The 16,355-nt window shown below is 33.7% G+C and overlaps 1 protein-coding gene and 1 non-coding gene across 2 annotated transcripts in view; both read left to right on the top strand.

The window, feature by feature from the left end:
* Positions 1-11,429, top strand: part of LOC121441134 (leucine-rich repeat and calponin homology domain-containing protein 2-like) — a 102,665-nt gene extending 91,236 nt beyond the window's left edge. The window contains 6 exon segments of the mRNA XM_041642269.1: positions 214-264; positions 3,105-3,162; positions 3,913-4,025; positions 4,199-4,336; positions 4,492-4,569; positions 11,310-11,429. Coding sequence (XP_041498203.1) covers positions 214-264; positions 3,105-3,162; positions 3,913-4,025; positions 4,199-4,336; positions 4,492-4,569; positions 11,310-11,429 — 558 coding nt within the window.
* LOC121441167 lies at positions 614-742 on the top strand. Its single transcript, XR_005973434.1, has one exon. It is a non-coding gene; the product is annotated as a small nucleolar RNA SNORA35 (small nucleolar RNA).
* Positions 11,430-16,355: the final 4,926 nt, after the last annotated feature.

The following is a 16,355-nucleotide window of genomic DNA, read 5'->3' on the forward strand; positions in this document are numbered from 1 at the left end:
ACTTGCAGCCAGGGATCATTTATGTCTAAAATTTCCCAGCAATGTCTGTACTGTGGTTCATCAAGAACATTTAAGTAGCAAGATGCCATACTGTACATTGTCAAATCCTCTTTTGACAGTTGATCAAAACAATTTTCCATTGTCTTTTTGTATGTTTAAATCATCATTGTGTATTTTAATTTCATCTTTCATGTTTTTATTTTTATATTTTAGCAAGAGAGTGATAATGCTCATATGTCACCACAGTCTCCAGTATCATCCGAGGTACAAGTTGTTTTAATGCTTTGTATCTTTTCTGTGTTTTATAAAGAGTTTTTTTCTTACCTCCTTTCTAAAACTTCATCTTTTTTATACAAAGTCATTTATTTACTTCTTTTTGAAATCAGTAGTTGATTACTATGTACAAGTTTCATCTGTAAAAAATTTTGAATACTATTCCTGTGTATGAATATCCCTAGTAAATTTCACTAAGTTGTGGTTTTCTGTGGAACATATTTCTACATCACTGAATATAAGTCAATTTATGATATGTATGCCTTCTTATTCCTCTATATTTAAAAATAAGTGTTGGATTTTAACAATAGCTTTGGAATTTTAATTTTAAAAATGCATTAAGCATTGTGCAATGGCCTTTGGTTTTCCTTGTAACTAATAAGGTCTGAAAGCAATGCAAGAGAAATGTCCTTTTTCCACGAGAAACAATCCTGTAGTGGATTGTTCCTATCGACAGAAGGTCACACGTTTCCTGGCATCTTAGATCTAAAGAATAATGGGAGAGCTGTTATATGAAAGTCATAATTTCTAAAATTTTGTTTAAATACTATGGTTGTTTGAATGATGAGTTCATGTAACTTAATCTTATTGCTTTACCACAAGAACTTTAAATATTTTAAATATTATCTCATTTAGTATTGATCACTTTATTTAGTATTCTAAAGTCTATTTTTATTAGTAGGAAAACAATAATTCGTTTGGAGAATTCACATCTGAAAATTTTTGATTGACCTGAATTTATTGTATAAACTTGATTATATAGATTTTTTTCATTATATGTACATAGATTTGTTTTTTAGAAAACTGAGATTTTTTCTGTATTACTTTGTGTGATTTGTATTATAAAACTTTTCTATGACCATGAGCATGAGTTTAATAAAAATATTACTAAATTATATGGAAAACAAAGTAATATATATTGTGTTAGAAAACAATTTTAATTATGGTATCCTGAAATTAGTCATAGTTGCATGCTTTTTAAATCCTTTCTTTGTAAGTTATAACAACTGTAAGAATAGACATGCCTACCACTTGGTTTGCATTGCTGCTTTGTGTGATGTTATGGCTTATGTATATATACCAGGAAGTGTACTAATGTCTATTTTTCTCAGGTAAGTTCTACTGCTTTTATGAGTTTTGTTTTTATTTGGATAAGTAGAACTTTGTTCAGTAATTTATAACAATTTCAACAAAATAAAGAAGACCAAACATAGGATGTATATGGGTGGGATGCTGGACGTGTTTTCCTAGCTCCACTCACGTTCACATTGAGCTGTCTAGCACATCTAGAGAACATTTAGACACTGTACAGAATTCTTACTGCCACAGTTTCATGTGAGAAGAAAATGGTAAAACCTGTTAGTGTACCACATTAACAGAGTCTCTCTGTTTTGTTTCAGCATAAATAGAGTCCCATTTTAATGTGCCTTTATTGTTTTGTAGCTGAAAAATCCAGTAGTTTTCCCCAAAAGCCTAGACAGTAAGTGGCAGAGAAATAACTAAAACTTTTGCCCTAACAGTTTTGGGCAGTTGTTACCCAGAGTCAAAAGGTGCTGCCATAACTGCATTTTATTTATATGTTTTTATAAATTATAAAATTTATAAAACACTTTTAGTTACTTCATTTAAATCCATTTGAAGTATATGGACTTAATCACATTAAATGAAATGTTTACTCAAATATACTTTTGTAGGAGGAGGAGGGCCCTCTTGTTCATCCCAGCTGCCCAGCTAGCTTAGCCCCGAAATAACCACACAGAAACTGTATTAATGAAATCACTGTTTGGCCCATTAGTTCTAACTTCTTATTGGCTAACTCTTACATATTAATTTAACCCATTTCTATTAATCTGTATATCATCATGAGGTTGTGGCCTATCAACAAATTTTCAGCATGTCTACCTCTAACAGTGGATCCATGGCATCTCCCTGACTCCATCTTCTTCCTGCATCCCCTTTAGTTTTTCACTACCTATCTCTCTTCTCGTACATCTCTGCTATACACCCACAGCAGTTTCTTTATTAACCATTGAAAGCAACACATAGACAGAAGGACCTCCTACACCATACTTTAGGCTTTTTGCACCAATCGGGAATTTCTTTAATGTTATGTGTATCTTTCCATAGCTCACCATGACTTTCAGAAACACTTTAAAATAATGTGTGTTCAGATGGAAGAGATAATGATTTGCTCTCATCTATTATTCTAAAACTCCTGTAATTGTGGATTGGCCTCAAATTTTCCACTAAGTATCAAGTCAGTAGTACATACAGAGTCCATGTTGATCTATCTTTTAATTGATTTGTTCTTCATTATTTTAAAAACCTTCACTTAATTCTTCTTTTTAAAAAATCTGTCTTACCTTGTAAATTATTTTCCTTTTTTTCCATAGTATCCGAAAATATGTGCTGGTAAGATACTTCTCTTGGTAAAGGCTTTTGCCACCAAGCCTTACCAACTCAGTTTGATCGCAAGGACCGATATTATTGAAGAAGTAACTCCCCCAAATTGTTCTCTTACTTCCATCTCCCCCCCCCCGGCTCTTTCTCATACACACACACACAAACACACACACACACACACACACACATGTGAACATACATAATTACTTTTTAAAAGTGAAATAAAGATTTAAAGTTGTATTCCCAGGTAAATCAGGAATATTTATTGACTTCTAAACCGAGAAATATATAAACTTGAATTGAAATCTAGGTTGAGTTTCACTATTTAAGAAAACATTGGAAATAAAGATTTCTCAAAATTGAAACAGGTATGAAAAGGTGCCTGGATAATTTTGGAACAGCAAGGGTTTTGCTTTTTTTCCTTTTAGGAATACGACAGGACTGATGGCTTTTCACATGGTCCCTTTGGCTTGAAGCCTAGATCAGGTAAATATATAGTATAGTCTTCAAATATAATTTGGTGTCTTCTTTGTTCATTATAGAGTTTCCCAGCTTAAATGACTTAGAATCCATAATTTTATGTATACAATGATCCTTTCCCCTCTTCTAGAAGCAATTTTCTCTTGATCATATTTATCTTTGCAATTCCCAACACCATTTCTGTCTTTCCCGTTACCTTCAAGCTCCTGTAACCTCAGCTTTTTGCCTTAGGTATCCTGCAGTTTTATTTCTCCCCTGCTGTGATTGCGATTAGAATGAGCCCTCTGCCAGCACACAAATGTTTGAAATTATAGCATTCCATTGTATTGTGGTTCAAAACAGGGATCTTTTTGCATTTGGCATGCCCCAAAGAAAATGGATCCATTTTACTTGGCAAGGTATTGAATTATAGTCTTAGTAGTGAATAACCACCTTGACCTTCCAGAATAATTTCCTTTTTTCTTTAAAGCTAGAAAACTGTCATATGTTGTATCATCACTTTTAACCTGGGTCATAAGTTTGTCAAAATATATAATTAAATAAGAACATACGTAAGTGCTGGAAATCATTGCACTTGAATTGCCTGTTGCTTTTCATCCATGCAACTAACGATCATTTACATGTAATTAAAATATTTGTAATGAATTATTAAAAATATCTTCCATAATTATCTACTGATATTTTTATCATACATATTTCTCCATGGATGGCTGTTCCCTTTTTACAAAAAGTTAGGGAATTTCTCTTTCTATACAGCCTTTAGTCGTGCATCTCGGCAAGAATATGGGGCAGCAGATCCAGGGTTTACAATGAGAAGAAAGATGGAGCATTTACGGGAAGAGCGTGAACAGATACGGCAGCTTCGCAATGTAAGTCACGATGACCTTGCACAGCTGCTTTACAGATATAGATTTCATTTCACAAATTCATATAGTAATTTTGTTTCCTAATGCTCTTTCAAATTTTGATCATATAATTGGTAATATGAATGCATGCCATACGTTTTGATATGACCTGAAAATTTATCCTCATGTCTTTATAGAACCTTGAGTCCAGATTAAAAGTAATTCTGCCTGATGACATAGGAGCTGCACTGATGGATGGGGTTGTTCTTTGCCACTTGGCCAATCACATAAGGCCACGCTCTGTAGCTAGTATTCATGTACCATCACCAGCAGTGGTAAGTAGTGTCAAAAGATTACTCTTTCTCCCAAGGAGAGCACAAGGTTTAAAAAAATGTCCTTAACTATTGCAATTAAGCAATACAGTTTTCATTATCAAATTGTTCGGCATATACATACTAGAAACGTTTGTCTTTCTTTTCTTTCTTTATAGCCCAAGCTGAGCATGGCGAAATGTCGAAGAAATGTAGAAAATTTTCTTGATGCTTGCAAAAAGTTGGGTGTTTCCCAGGTAATTATCTAACAACATCATCACTTAGTTATTAGTCTATTGTGTGGAAAGTAGAATGAGTAGAAGCATCTTCATAGTGAGGGATGAGTCATGCTTTGTGAGCACAAATTTGAGTTTCTTCTCTCTGTTCCTCTCCTATGCTCCTTCATGTAACTGTAGCATTTATCTAGTAAGTGCTTTTTAAACACTTCAAAAAGTCCTTTATAAAGCCTTTGTGAACAAAGTCTGTGGATTGTAGATACCACTGAGTAAACAGAATGTAATAATGAGAACTGAAATTTGATGGTGTCACCATTGTGTTGTTGTTTATTTCTTTCTTTGACACCTTTGTTGTTGTTTATTTTCATGCTGGAGATTGAACCCAAAGCCTCGTACATGCTAGGCACACATTCTACCACTTAACTAATTATAATTACTCTAGTTCTCTCTTGTAACTTCATGAGTCGATTCTGAATTGAATGTGGTTGACAGTTGGGACAAACTGAGGGGCCAATGACAATGGCACTGGGATTTATCTCTAGTGCATGTACTGGCTTTTTGGGATCCTATTCTTTTTGGATGTATACCTTGCTCAACATTGATGTAGTGGGGAAGGCCTTGGACTTTCTGCTGGGCAGGGTGCCTTGGCCTCTCTCAGGATTTGAGGGGTTGTGTGAAGCATGTGTGGAGGGTGTGGGAGAGAGTGGGAGGAGAGGAGGAAGTGGGATTTTGAATTGATACTTTTTTAAAGTAATAAAATTTAAAAAAAAGAAAGTTTACATTAGTATAACTATATTAGAACAATGAGACTGCCAAATTGAAAAAATCTTGGTTCAGGGCTGGAGAGATGGCTCGGTGCTTAAGAGCAGTAGCTATTCTTCCAGTAGACACAGGTTTAATTCCCAGCAGACAACTGGACCTCCAGCTCCAGAGATGCTGACACCCTCACATATACACACATGAAGGGAATACAAAAATGCACATAAAATAACAATAAGTAAATCACTAAAAAATAAAAATATATAACAAATATAAATCTTAGTTGTAGCGTGAATCCACAGGAGTCTGTTAATGGTTCTCAAGAATTTAGGTATAAAGTAGGGGTAGGCACTCACTGATACAGAACTGGTTAGATGTCATTGCTAATCCTGTTTCCTTCATCCAGTCATTTATTTGCCCAGGGGCTGCCTGCTTTGATTCTACCACCCAAGTGAGTGAGAGAGCAAGAGACCATTTCCCTCAGCTTATAATTTTTCATGTTATATAGGCAGAGAAGACCATGGACTTGCTGCAACAAAAGTCATTGGCTAAATGGATTGAAATCCCACAACACTTGTATTATATATGATAATATCTTGTAATAAACAAACTTTCAAATGAGTATAAATTGGATTGCATTTTACATAATAATTGCAGTATTACAAAATCAAATCAGTACTGTCAATAGATTAATATGTATCATAAATGTTGCCTATTTTGAAGACTTCAGGAACCTAATCTTATTGTGGCTACTAAGAAAAATAATATTTTAGACGACAATTACTTTGTGTTAAACTCTCTTTTAAAAGGTGACATTATTAACTGACCCTCAAATCCGACTTTAGCCCATGTCCTCAACTGAATAGACACCATTTATGTTGTTTAAAAGAAGCAGTGAATTCATGTGTACTTTGTTAACTACTCGATGTCATTTTATTATCTGTGATTTATATATGGTGCCTTAAAATTTTACTTCTTAAAGTTTATTTTTGTGTGCTTATAATTTCTTATGGAATTGAAAATTGAGGATTTTTTTATCCCAGCTGTTATTATATGATATTACATGTTCTTATTTTTACCATTTTTGGGGTTTTTTTGTTTATTTTTTTTTTTTTAGTTGTTGAAAAAAAAATTCTGCCTCCTCCCCGTTTCCCATTTCCCTCCCCCTCCTCCTACACATCATTTTTACCATTTTTGTTTTGGGGAGTTTTATATTTATGTTTGATGTGTATTATCCTGAACTTGGCACCAATGGTGTGTTATTGTTTTATTATTTCCTTGCTCTAGAACATTTTCTGATTTTTAAAATCTCTATTGGGATAATACCAATCTATAATAAGATACACATGTATAAAATTTGATGCTTTATACTTTAAAAAATATTCTGTCCAGTTCGTGATGGTCCACACTTTGAATCCCAGCACTCAGGAGGCAGAAGTAGGAGAATCTCTGTTAGTTTGAGACTGAATACATTCTATACAGTGAAATCCAGAAAAGTCAGAGCTGTTACACAGAGAAACCCTGTCTTGAAAAATCAAAAAAGGGGGGGGGGTGATGAAGTATAGTCCCCAACCACACTTTTTGTTCCCTATAGCTTTCATGTTATATCTAAAAAAAGGACTGCCTAATACAAGGGCGTAAGTATTTATTTATATCTATATGTTTTCAGAAAAGTTCTTCAGTGTTATTTAGGTGTATACTTCATTTTGAATGTCAGTTTTGTGTTTGATGTGTGATAGGGTTACAAATTTATTCTCCTGGGTATTAGTATCTACTTTTTCCAGCACAAGTTATTGCTAAGGCTGATATTTCTCCACTGAATTGTCTTGACTCTCTTGTCACAAATCTGTCATTCATAAATGGAAGGCTTTAGTTTTATGCTTCACGTTTTCCACACTGATTTCTTTATGGCAGCAGCACCCTGTGTGACTATAGCCTGTTGGGACATTTGAAAGACAGTGTGGATGCTCTTGTTTTATTCGATTTTAAGGTTATTTTGGCTGTAGTGATTCTTTTGCATTTCTGTACCAGTATATCAATGTTAGCATTAGTTTGCCAAGTTCTACAAAATGGCCACCTTAAATTTTTTTTGTAGATTATGCTGTTTTCTCTAAAATTTTTATTGGTCCAGGAACCTGAGATGTCTTTTCATTAATTGATACCTTCTAAAATGAATATATACAATGCATTATAGTTTTCATCATGTGAGGACAATGCCTCTTTGGTTAAATTAAGTATGGCATTATATTCTGCTATAATGCAATTATTATCTTAATTTGAAAACTTTTCAGATTGTTATTACTATTATGTGGAGATACACCTGACCTTTTTCACGTCAATCTTGCAAAACTCACTTCTGTTGGCAAGTAGGATATAGTTTTATAACCTAAGTGTTTTTTTTTTAGTTTGAACATTTTTCATTTCTTCTTGTCTAAGTGTTTTGTCTGGATTCCCTCATATGAGGAACACTGGTTGTGCCATCAGAAGTCTTTTCTTTCTTTATTTCAGAGAAAGTATTAGGTCCTTTATCATCTATTATGATATCATTAGGTACTAAGATATCTTTATTAAACCCTGATTCTGATTTATTAAAAAAATCACACTGGGTGATATATGGGTCTTCCATAGCTGTCCATCCAGTGACTTAATGCATTTTCCTAAGTTACTTTCTAATAGTTGTACAGTCTCTTGCATGAAATCCCATTTTCTCTGTACTTTTCTTCTGTATCACGGGCTCTGTGTGTGTGTCTGTAAATCCATTTTTTTTTGTTTAATTGTTTAGTTTCATTAATCATTTTTGCTCCATAATTGCCTTAGTAAATCACTGTTTCTCTTTATAGATTTTTGAAATCATGCAGTATTAGCTATTCTGAGTTGTTTGCATTTCCATATACTTTTAGAGTGATTTATCAACTTATATAGAAAAAGAAGAAAACCTAATTAAATTACTATAGAAATTTTGTTAAATTAATGGAGCAAAATAAAATTATATCTAATAAAACAATATTTTTCTTAACTTCTGTGTATAATGTATGTCCTTAGTGGAGTCTTCTTGAATTTCATTCACAGTTAATGTGGATATTAATTTAACATCTGGTCCTTTGTTGCTAACATATATTTATCAATGAATTTACAATCTTACTATGTAATTTTCCTACTCCCTTTCCTCTAATCATATTTTTTATGAATAGAAATAAACTCTTCTAGTTTTATTCACCTCCCCAACAGTAATGCATTCCCCGCCTCAATGGTGATACTAATTTTCCATGTTTATTAGATTTAAAGCCTGGAATTTATTAACTTAGCAGACCACTAGCTTCTACCAACCCCAAACCAAGCACTGCCCTAAGATAGCACTAAGGCCTCTTGGAGAGACTTTCCCACCTTGTTTCACTGCCTCTCTGATGCACCCACCACTGCATTTGAAAGTTACCCATATTGATGACTTTCTTCGTTCCATTACTGTAAGACTACATTAAACTGATTCCATGTGGAATATTCGATTTTGGAACCTAAGTGTATGTCTCTGGGCTCTGTTTAAGCCTATATGTTCCAGAATAAACCATATTTCTCTTTTGAGGACAAAAAAAAAATAATGAACCTCTTCTTTCATTGTGATCTGGTTGTTTTTGTTTTAGTTTCTTGTTGTTTGTTTTTTGATTTATTTCTAGACAGGGTTTCTCTGTGTAACCATGCCTGTCCTGGACCTCATTTTATAGACCATACTGATCTCAGTTTCACAGAAATCTGCCTGCCTTTGCTTCCCAAGTGCTGGGATTAAAGGTGTACATCACCCACCACTTGGTGAGACTAGGCATATCCCCTCATATTAAGACTGGGCAAGGCATTCCAGCATGAGGAGTAGGGTCCCAAAAAACAGGAAAAGAGTTGGAGACAGTCCCTTTTTCCTACTGTTAGGAGTCCCACAAGAGGACCAACCTATACAACTGTAACATATATGCAGAATACCTAAGTTGTTCCACATTGGTTTAATATGTTCTTTTTGTAGTTTCTGATGAATGTTGGTATTGTCTTTACTTTGAAACTTTTTATAATAATATTGATTATTTGAATTTTTGAGTAAAATAGTAGAACACCAATTGTAACAATGAAACTTCAGATACAAATATCATTTTGAGCCTGCTTTAGCTATCTTTAGTAGTATTTGGTGAATACTAATTTAATTATAGAAGTAATGAAGGAGGAGTCTTTTACACTTCGTATTTTTGTATCAGTGTATTTTGAAAAATGCCTGAGATACAAATTCCAAAAGATAATTTTATTTCTTGAAGCAGTTCTTTCATGGATATGTTGATTTAGATGTATTTGTAGGACATATATTTGGTCATGGCTCACTAGCATTGCTTGATGTACCTTTAGTAGAAATCAAGATTTGGAATTCAGGGTGGAAGTGGGAGTTAAAATTATTAGACACAATACTAAGGGGTGGTATAGTGAAAAAAGAGAAGTGTGAGTGTAAAATTCTTGAAAATATGTAGGACTTTAGAAGAAAATGGGTAAAGACTACTGTCATTCAAAGCTCAATTGCATAGGCAAGTTGAAGAACTAAACAGATCGGTATCACAGAGAAGAAAGCAGGGATGAGGTTTCAAGGAAAGCACTGGTTGAAGATTAATGTAACAAAGTAGTCGAATATGTATGGGTACTTTGTGATCTTTATGAAGGTGGTGGTGATTTTTAACAGAGCATCTTTAGTGAGCAAATCCATCAGAAGCAGGAGTAAGATAGTAGAGACTGAGTAATAGTGACATGTTCCTCAACAACCTGCTTCTGAGTAGAGTACATTGATTGCGTTAGAAACAAAGCTAATCTCTAGAATCCCTTCCTTAGGATAAATTGGGAACCTAAGCACATTTTATGTTATATAAAATATTATATATATATTTATTAAAGATTTCTGCCTCCTCCCCGCCACCACCTCCCATTTCCCTCCTCCTCCCCCAATCAAGCCCCTTCCCTCATCAGCCCAAAGAGCAATCAGGGTTCCCTGCCCTGTGGGAAGTCCAAGGACCACCCACCTCCTTCCAGGTCTAGTAAGGTGAGCATCTATAGTGCCTAGGCTCCCACAAAGCCAGTATGTGCAGTAGGATCAAAACCCAGTGCCATTGTTCTTGAGTTCTCAGTAGTCCTCATTGTCCGCTATGTTCAACGAGTCCAGTTTTATCCCATACTTTTTCAGACCCAGGCCAGCTGGCCTTGGTTAGTTACCGATAGAACATCCCCCCCCATTGTCTCAGTGTGTGGGTGCATCCCTCACGGTCCTGAGTTCCTTGCTCGTGCTCTCTCTCCTTCTGCTCCTGATTTGGACCTTGGGATTTCAGTCCGGTGCTCCAGTGTGCCAAAAAAAAAGAAAGAAAGAAAGAAAGAAACCTTGTCTCAACAAGCAAACACAAACACACAAATGGAAGGAAGAAAAGAATATTTATAGGGGGCTGGAAAGATGGCTCAGAGGTTAAGAGCATTGCCTGCTCTTCCAAAGGTCCTGAGTTCAAGTCCCAGCAACCACATGGTGACTCACATTTTATATTATAATTAAGAAGAAAAATGTTGAATTATTATATAATTTCCTTTCATTTGAATAGAAAAATATTATAAAAATCTGCTTGTTGGGACTGGAGAAATGGCTCAGCACTTAAGAGCACCAGCTACTTTTACAGAGGTCCTAAGTTCAATTTCTAGTACCCACATGGCAGTTCACAACTGCCTATAACTGTATTCCCATGAAATCCATTGACTTCTTCTGGTGCACAGCTGAGAAAACATTTCTCCATATAAAATTCATAAATTAATAAACCATTTTGAATAACCAGACTCTTTTTATTGGGTTGAAGAGAAGGGAGATGTAGATTGGCTTGAAGGAAGGGAAAAGAAGGGGAAAATGAAATGGTGCAATTGCAATCTCAAAAATAAAATAAATAATTTAATAAGCAAAATTTTAAAATCTGTTCCAGACTTAAAATATTGTTGTTCTCTTTCCCCAGGAGAGACTCTGCTTGCCTCACCATATTTTGGAAGAACGAGGGCTTGTGAAAGTTGGTGTTACGGTTCAGGCACTCCTTGAATTGCCTACTACCAAGACATCTCAGCTTTCTATGGCTTGATGTGACAATTAAAAAAAAAACATATGTGTATAATTTCATGTATTTGAAATGATTTCAGATATCTCAAAATCATGAAGAATGTCCAGTAAAAAAAAATAGTTTGCCTTAGGTTTTTTTTTTTTTTTTTTTCAGAATTACGTTAAGATCTCAGATTTAAACTGAGTTGTCCAAATAACTTTTGGAGGAAAATTGGATTAATTTATAGGAGTTTTTGATAAATTGAAATTTTCCTTTTATTATGTCATTCAAGAACCTTGACTGATTTTCAAAATGCAAATTGATACAAAATTTAAAACATGCTTTGAATTTAATAATCACATTAAGTTGAATATTTTTACATCACTGTATACAAGTAATCATCTGGGTAAAAGTAATATTTTAGGAAAACAATTATATATTTGAGTTATTTCATATACTCCTACTTTGTACACAATTTCTTCAATATTTTGTTTTGTTTCCCAGGAAAAATTGAAACAAACAAAACCTTGGCATTATTTAATTCTTTTAGTATTATCAGTTGGTGCCAAAATCTTTTCATTTATATTGTAGGTTGTTTACATGTGAAGTGCCTGTGTAATTGATGAATCTCAAATAGTCTTAAGAATTTTGCAATTTCTTTTTATGTATTAATAGAATCAATGGGATTTTAAAATATTTTGGTAGGTTTTGTACGGTCAATAATATGTGAGGGTTTAAATTACCTCACATTAGTGGTTTCTTAGTCAACCCATTGCAATTTTTTCTTAAATTGGTTCTTTCATGTTGTCAAAAATGTTAATATGCTTAATTTATGCTATTTAATTTTGCAAAAGCATAAACATCTTTTAATTGTTTAATCTGAAGAGTATTTTATTTCAGTGTTGAAAACGTTACACAAAGCAGTAAGACTTTGGAGGGCTAGGGAAGTACTAATTGTCAAGGACATTTTGATGCAACTGTCAGTGTTCCTGTTTATATCTTGACTTATGAGAACATTAAGTACATAAGCGCTGCCTTCCATATTAAAAGAGCGGCCTTTGAGAAGCAAGTTTTGATTCAAAATTTGGCCATTTCTGGATCATGCATTTCTTATGATCCTCAAGTAAATTGATGTTGAATTAAACACATTTTGTTTCATGAAATAGTATTTTCAGTAACGTCCTTGCTTGATTTGAAGATGGATAAACTTATGGTGATAGTAGTGCAGGAATGTTTCCAAAACATTACTGTGATGAATAACTCAGTTTCCTATAGAAGATCCTTCATATTCACTTTTGCAGTAGCCAAACAAGTATCATTTCTTAACTGTGTGATTATTTGCACTTGTTACCTCTTAATATGGATGCAACTTAATAAAAACATTGGCCTGGGTATTTCAAAGGAAATTTATAAAATGTAAAATGTCATGTGCCAAATACTATGGTAAGGATTGATTTTAGGAATAATTCTACATTATTCTGGCCAGTTGTCATGGAGCCATATTTTTTAATCTTGGCTTCAGAATATAGCTATTTTCTTTTTAGTCCCCATGAGTCAAGTTTGAACTATTGAAGAGTGAAAGGTTTTTATTACTGTAAGTTTTAAGAAATAAAGTATTGATAATTTATTATTTAAATATTTGATCTATTTAGATAAGATTAAGTCATTGGATCTGAAAAATATCCCCATTGACATAATGAATCTCATTATCGGAAATCTGGGTAATATAGGTAATTCAGAAAGTACTTTAGCTGATGAATTTTTAATTTAGACAGTTGACAGCATTACAAATTTCAGAAAGTTTAACAACCAAAACAATCACTCATACTTCTCTCATGATTATTGTGGTATAAAATTCCTCTTATTAATCAATCTTGTGTTATTTTCCCAGTATTTTGTGCTTTGTTATTATTGAAATAGTTGTGAAACTTTAGGTAATTCTTCTTACTACATTTCACTTGTCAGTTACATATTACCTTATAGAGAAAACACACCCGAACTTCAGTGCTCATACTTGATAGCAAATAAAAATGCTTTTCAAGATGGGTCCCCTTGGGGCCTGTAACACAGCAGTTCAATTATTATTGTGCCAAAAGGCAATACCAATATCACGTATAATGCAGTTTCAGCATAGTCCACAATGACAACCTTATACCAAGATCCTGCCATATTTCTGTTAGTAACTTTTTAGTGTAAATTTTATCCTAAATGTTTTCTATGGCATTTTATATATTTACTTCATCAGTTATTGAATTAAGAATGGATATCATTATTTGAATGGTTTTGTGATTTGAGGAGGATTGAATGATCTAAGAATATCTAATCGGGCCCAAAACATCACAAGATAGCTACTTCTGTTAAACGTTATGACCACATTGGCACAAGGAAGAAGTGATGTTGGATATGTTTGAATTGAAATGAGTAAAAATGCATAACCATTTGTTTAATACTTATCTTTATAGAATGCTAGTTTAATGACTTTTCTAACTGAATTTTTTGAAGAATTCAGAAATGTTTGTATTAGTCACAGATTTATCATAATTGATTTTCTGATGCATTTAAAAAAATGGAACACTAAATGTATATTACCGATGCAAACTGTGGATAAAATTGAATGAAAACAATCCAAGCTGGAGCTCCTTTTCTTCCTTTTTAGCGTCGCTTTGACTATCAATATCTTTGGTCAGTCGTCGATAGTTAGTGTCTGTGGTCCCTACTGTTGGTGGATATTCAAACCTTGAGTGTTGGTAGTGGTGCTCAGTGAGTGAAGTCTGACAACCTGAGTTTGACTCCCAGGCCCCACATGGTGGCAGAAGAGAACTGAAAGCTGCAAATTGTCCTTTCATTGTGGCTTCCCATGTTCTTACGCTCCATAAGTGCACCTCAGCACACTGTTGACTAAACAAACAGTGCTTTGATAAGCTATATAGTCACCATAGGCTGTTTTAGTTGGGCATGGTGGTACACCTAGAATCTTGCTTCCTAGGGCGTCTAAAGTGAGAGCATCTTTTGAAGGCAGCAGTGTGTAAGGCTAGCCTAACAAATAAGTGAGACTCTGTCTCAGAAAGTAAAGCACAGCAGCAACAAATATATCAAAAGCTGAAGTAGATTGTTGTAAGGCTCATGATTGTTTTTACACTATGTTATTTTCAAGACAATTTTGTTTAAGAAATATTAAGTTATTTAGCTATTTTTTCAATCTAATGTTATCAATGTATGACATAAGCTCTCTGACAAAAGAAAACTTATTTAAAACAACATATAGAGAAGACCATTATGTGATGGTTTTATTGCACATTTTACTGCTTCATATACAACAGAATTATAAGAAATGTATTCTTTTACTGTCAATTGTAATTTTTCTAAACATGCTCATATATAATTGGGCATTGTGGCTCACCATTTTAATTCACTCAGGATAGGAGGATTACAATGAGTTGGACTACAATCTTCTTTATATAATGAGACATCTTCTCGAAAAATAAATCCAAAACCACATATTTTATGAAGTAACTATTATTTGCTTATAATTCTGTTTACCCTAATTGTAGAGCATTTATATATTGCCAGATGCTGTTGAAGAGAATATTGCTATAGTTACCTTAAAGTTACACATTTAGATGAGTTCTTGAGCACATAGCTATTGGATAAAGGAGGTTTAAAGTATTCCACGTGTCTTGCGGAATTTTGGGTGATCTTTACAAAGCACTAGGCTTACTTTCTCCTTTATTAAATCTATAATATTTTATTTGTTTCTCAAATATATAAATTTTATTGCTTTGCAACTTAATGGCAGGAAAAAATTAATTTATTTTCACTGTATTCTATTGACACACATTAATTACATGGCTACAAAAGTAGGTGAGAAATAGATAAGATTTTACATATGTAAATACATAAAAACATATTTTCAAAAACAAATAATATTTGCTAAAATTTTTACTCAGATTCTTCACTAATTTCTAATGTAAACAAATGTAAAATAATGCATTATGACTTATGATATAGTAATTAAAATTATACATTGCAGATGTGTTGTGTAAGCCTGAATATGTATATGGGGTTTTTATTTGTTGGCCCATGTTGTCTAGTAGGGGCAATGCGACCCTGTTGTAGGGTAGTTCCATTTATATTCTTTTTGCAATATGTGTATGTCTGTATTTTAGGAACATTATTAGCTCACTATGAGTTTTATTCAAACCCTTTAATGCTGTTTATGCCCCCACTTCCTCATCTATCCTGTTCTCATCATATTATCTATTCAGTTTACCCACTTCGTGATCCATTTTTCCAGAGCAACCCTTTATACCACTGTGATATCTCTACTGTCAGTTTAAAGTACTCCTGTGGTGCCTTTACTAATTAATTGACCTCTGTGAGTATTTGGAAATGAAACAGCTATCTGAAGATTAAAAGCTAACATTTATAAATGAGAGAAATGTGACAATTGTCTTTCTGGGTTAAGGCTAATTCTCTAACAATGACTTTTGAACTCCATCTATTTACCTTCAGTTTCATGATTAAACCCACACTTCAAGAGCCACATGATTGACAAAGAGGTAAACAACACACATTGGAGAAAAGATAACACCTTCAAATGGTGCTAGCTTAACTGGCTGGAATGTAGAATACATGTAGAATACAACTATATCCCTATCTCTCATGCTGCACAAAGCATAACCCCAAATGTGTCAGAAATATTAATAAAAAGATCCAATAACCTGAAAAACTAACAGAAGAGAAAGCCGGGAATATGATTGAATTCACTGGTACAGAAAGGGACTCTGAACAAGACCCCAGTCATGCAGACATTAAGACATTGAGGAGAGCAGAGAAAAATGTAGAGATCAATAAATATCAATTTGAAAAAAGGAAAAAAAAGAGCAACAATTAGCCTGGTGGTTGTGGTAAATGTCTTTAATCCCAGTACTTAGGAAGCAGACATAAGCAGATCTCTATGAGTTTGAG

This window comes from Microtus oregoni, unplaced genomic scaffold, assembly GCF_018167655.1.
Source record: "Microtus oregoni isolate MIOR12 unplaced genomic scaffold, Mior012 000073F_ref0000255, whole genome shotgun sequence".
NCBI classification, from domain to species: Eukaryota; Metazoa; Chordata; class Mammalia; order Rodentia; family Cricetidae; genus Microtus; species Microtus oregoni.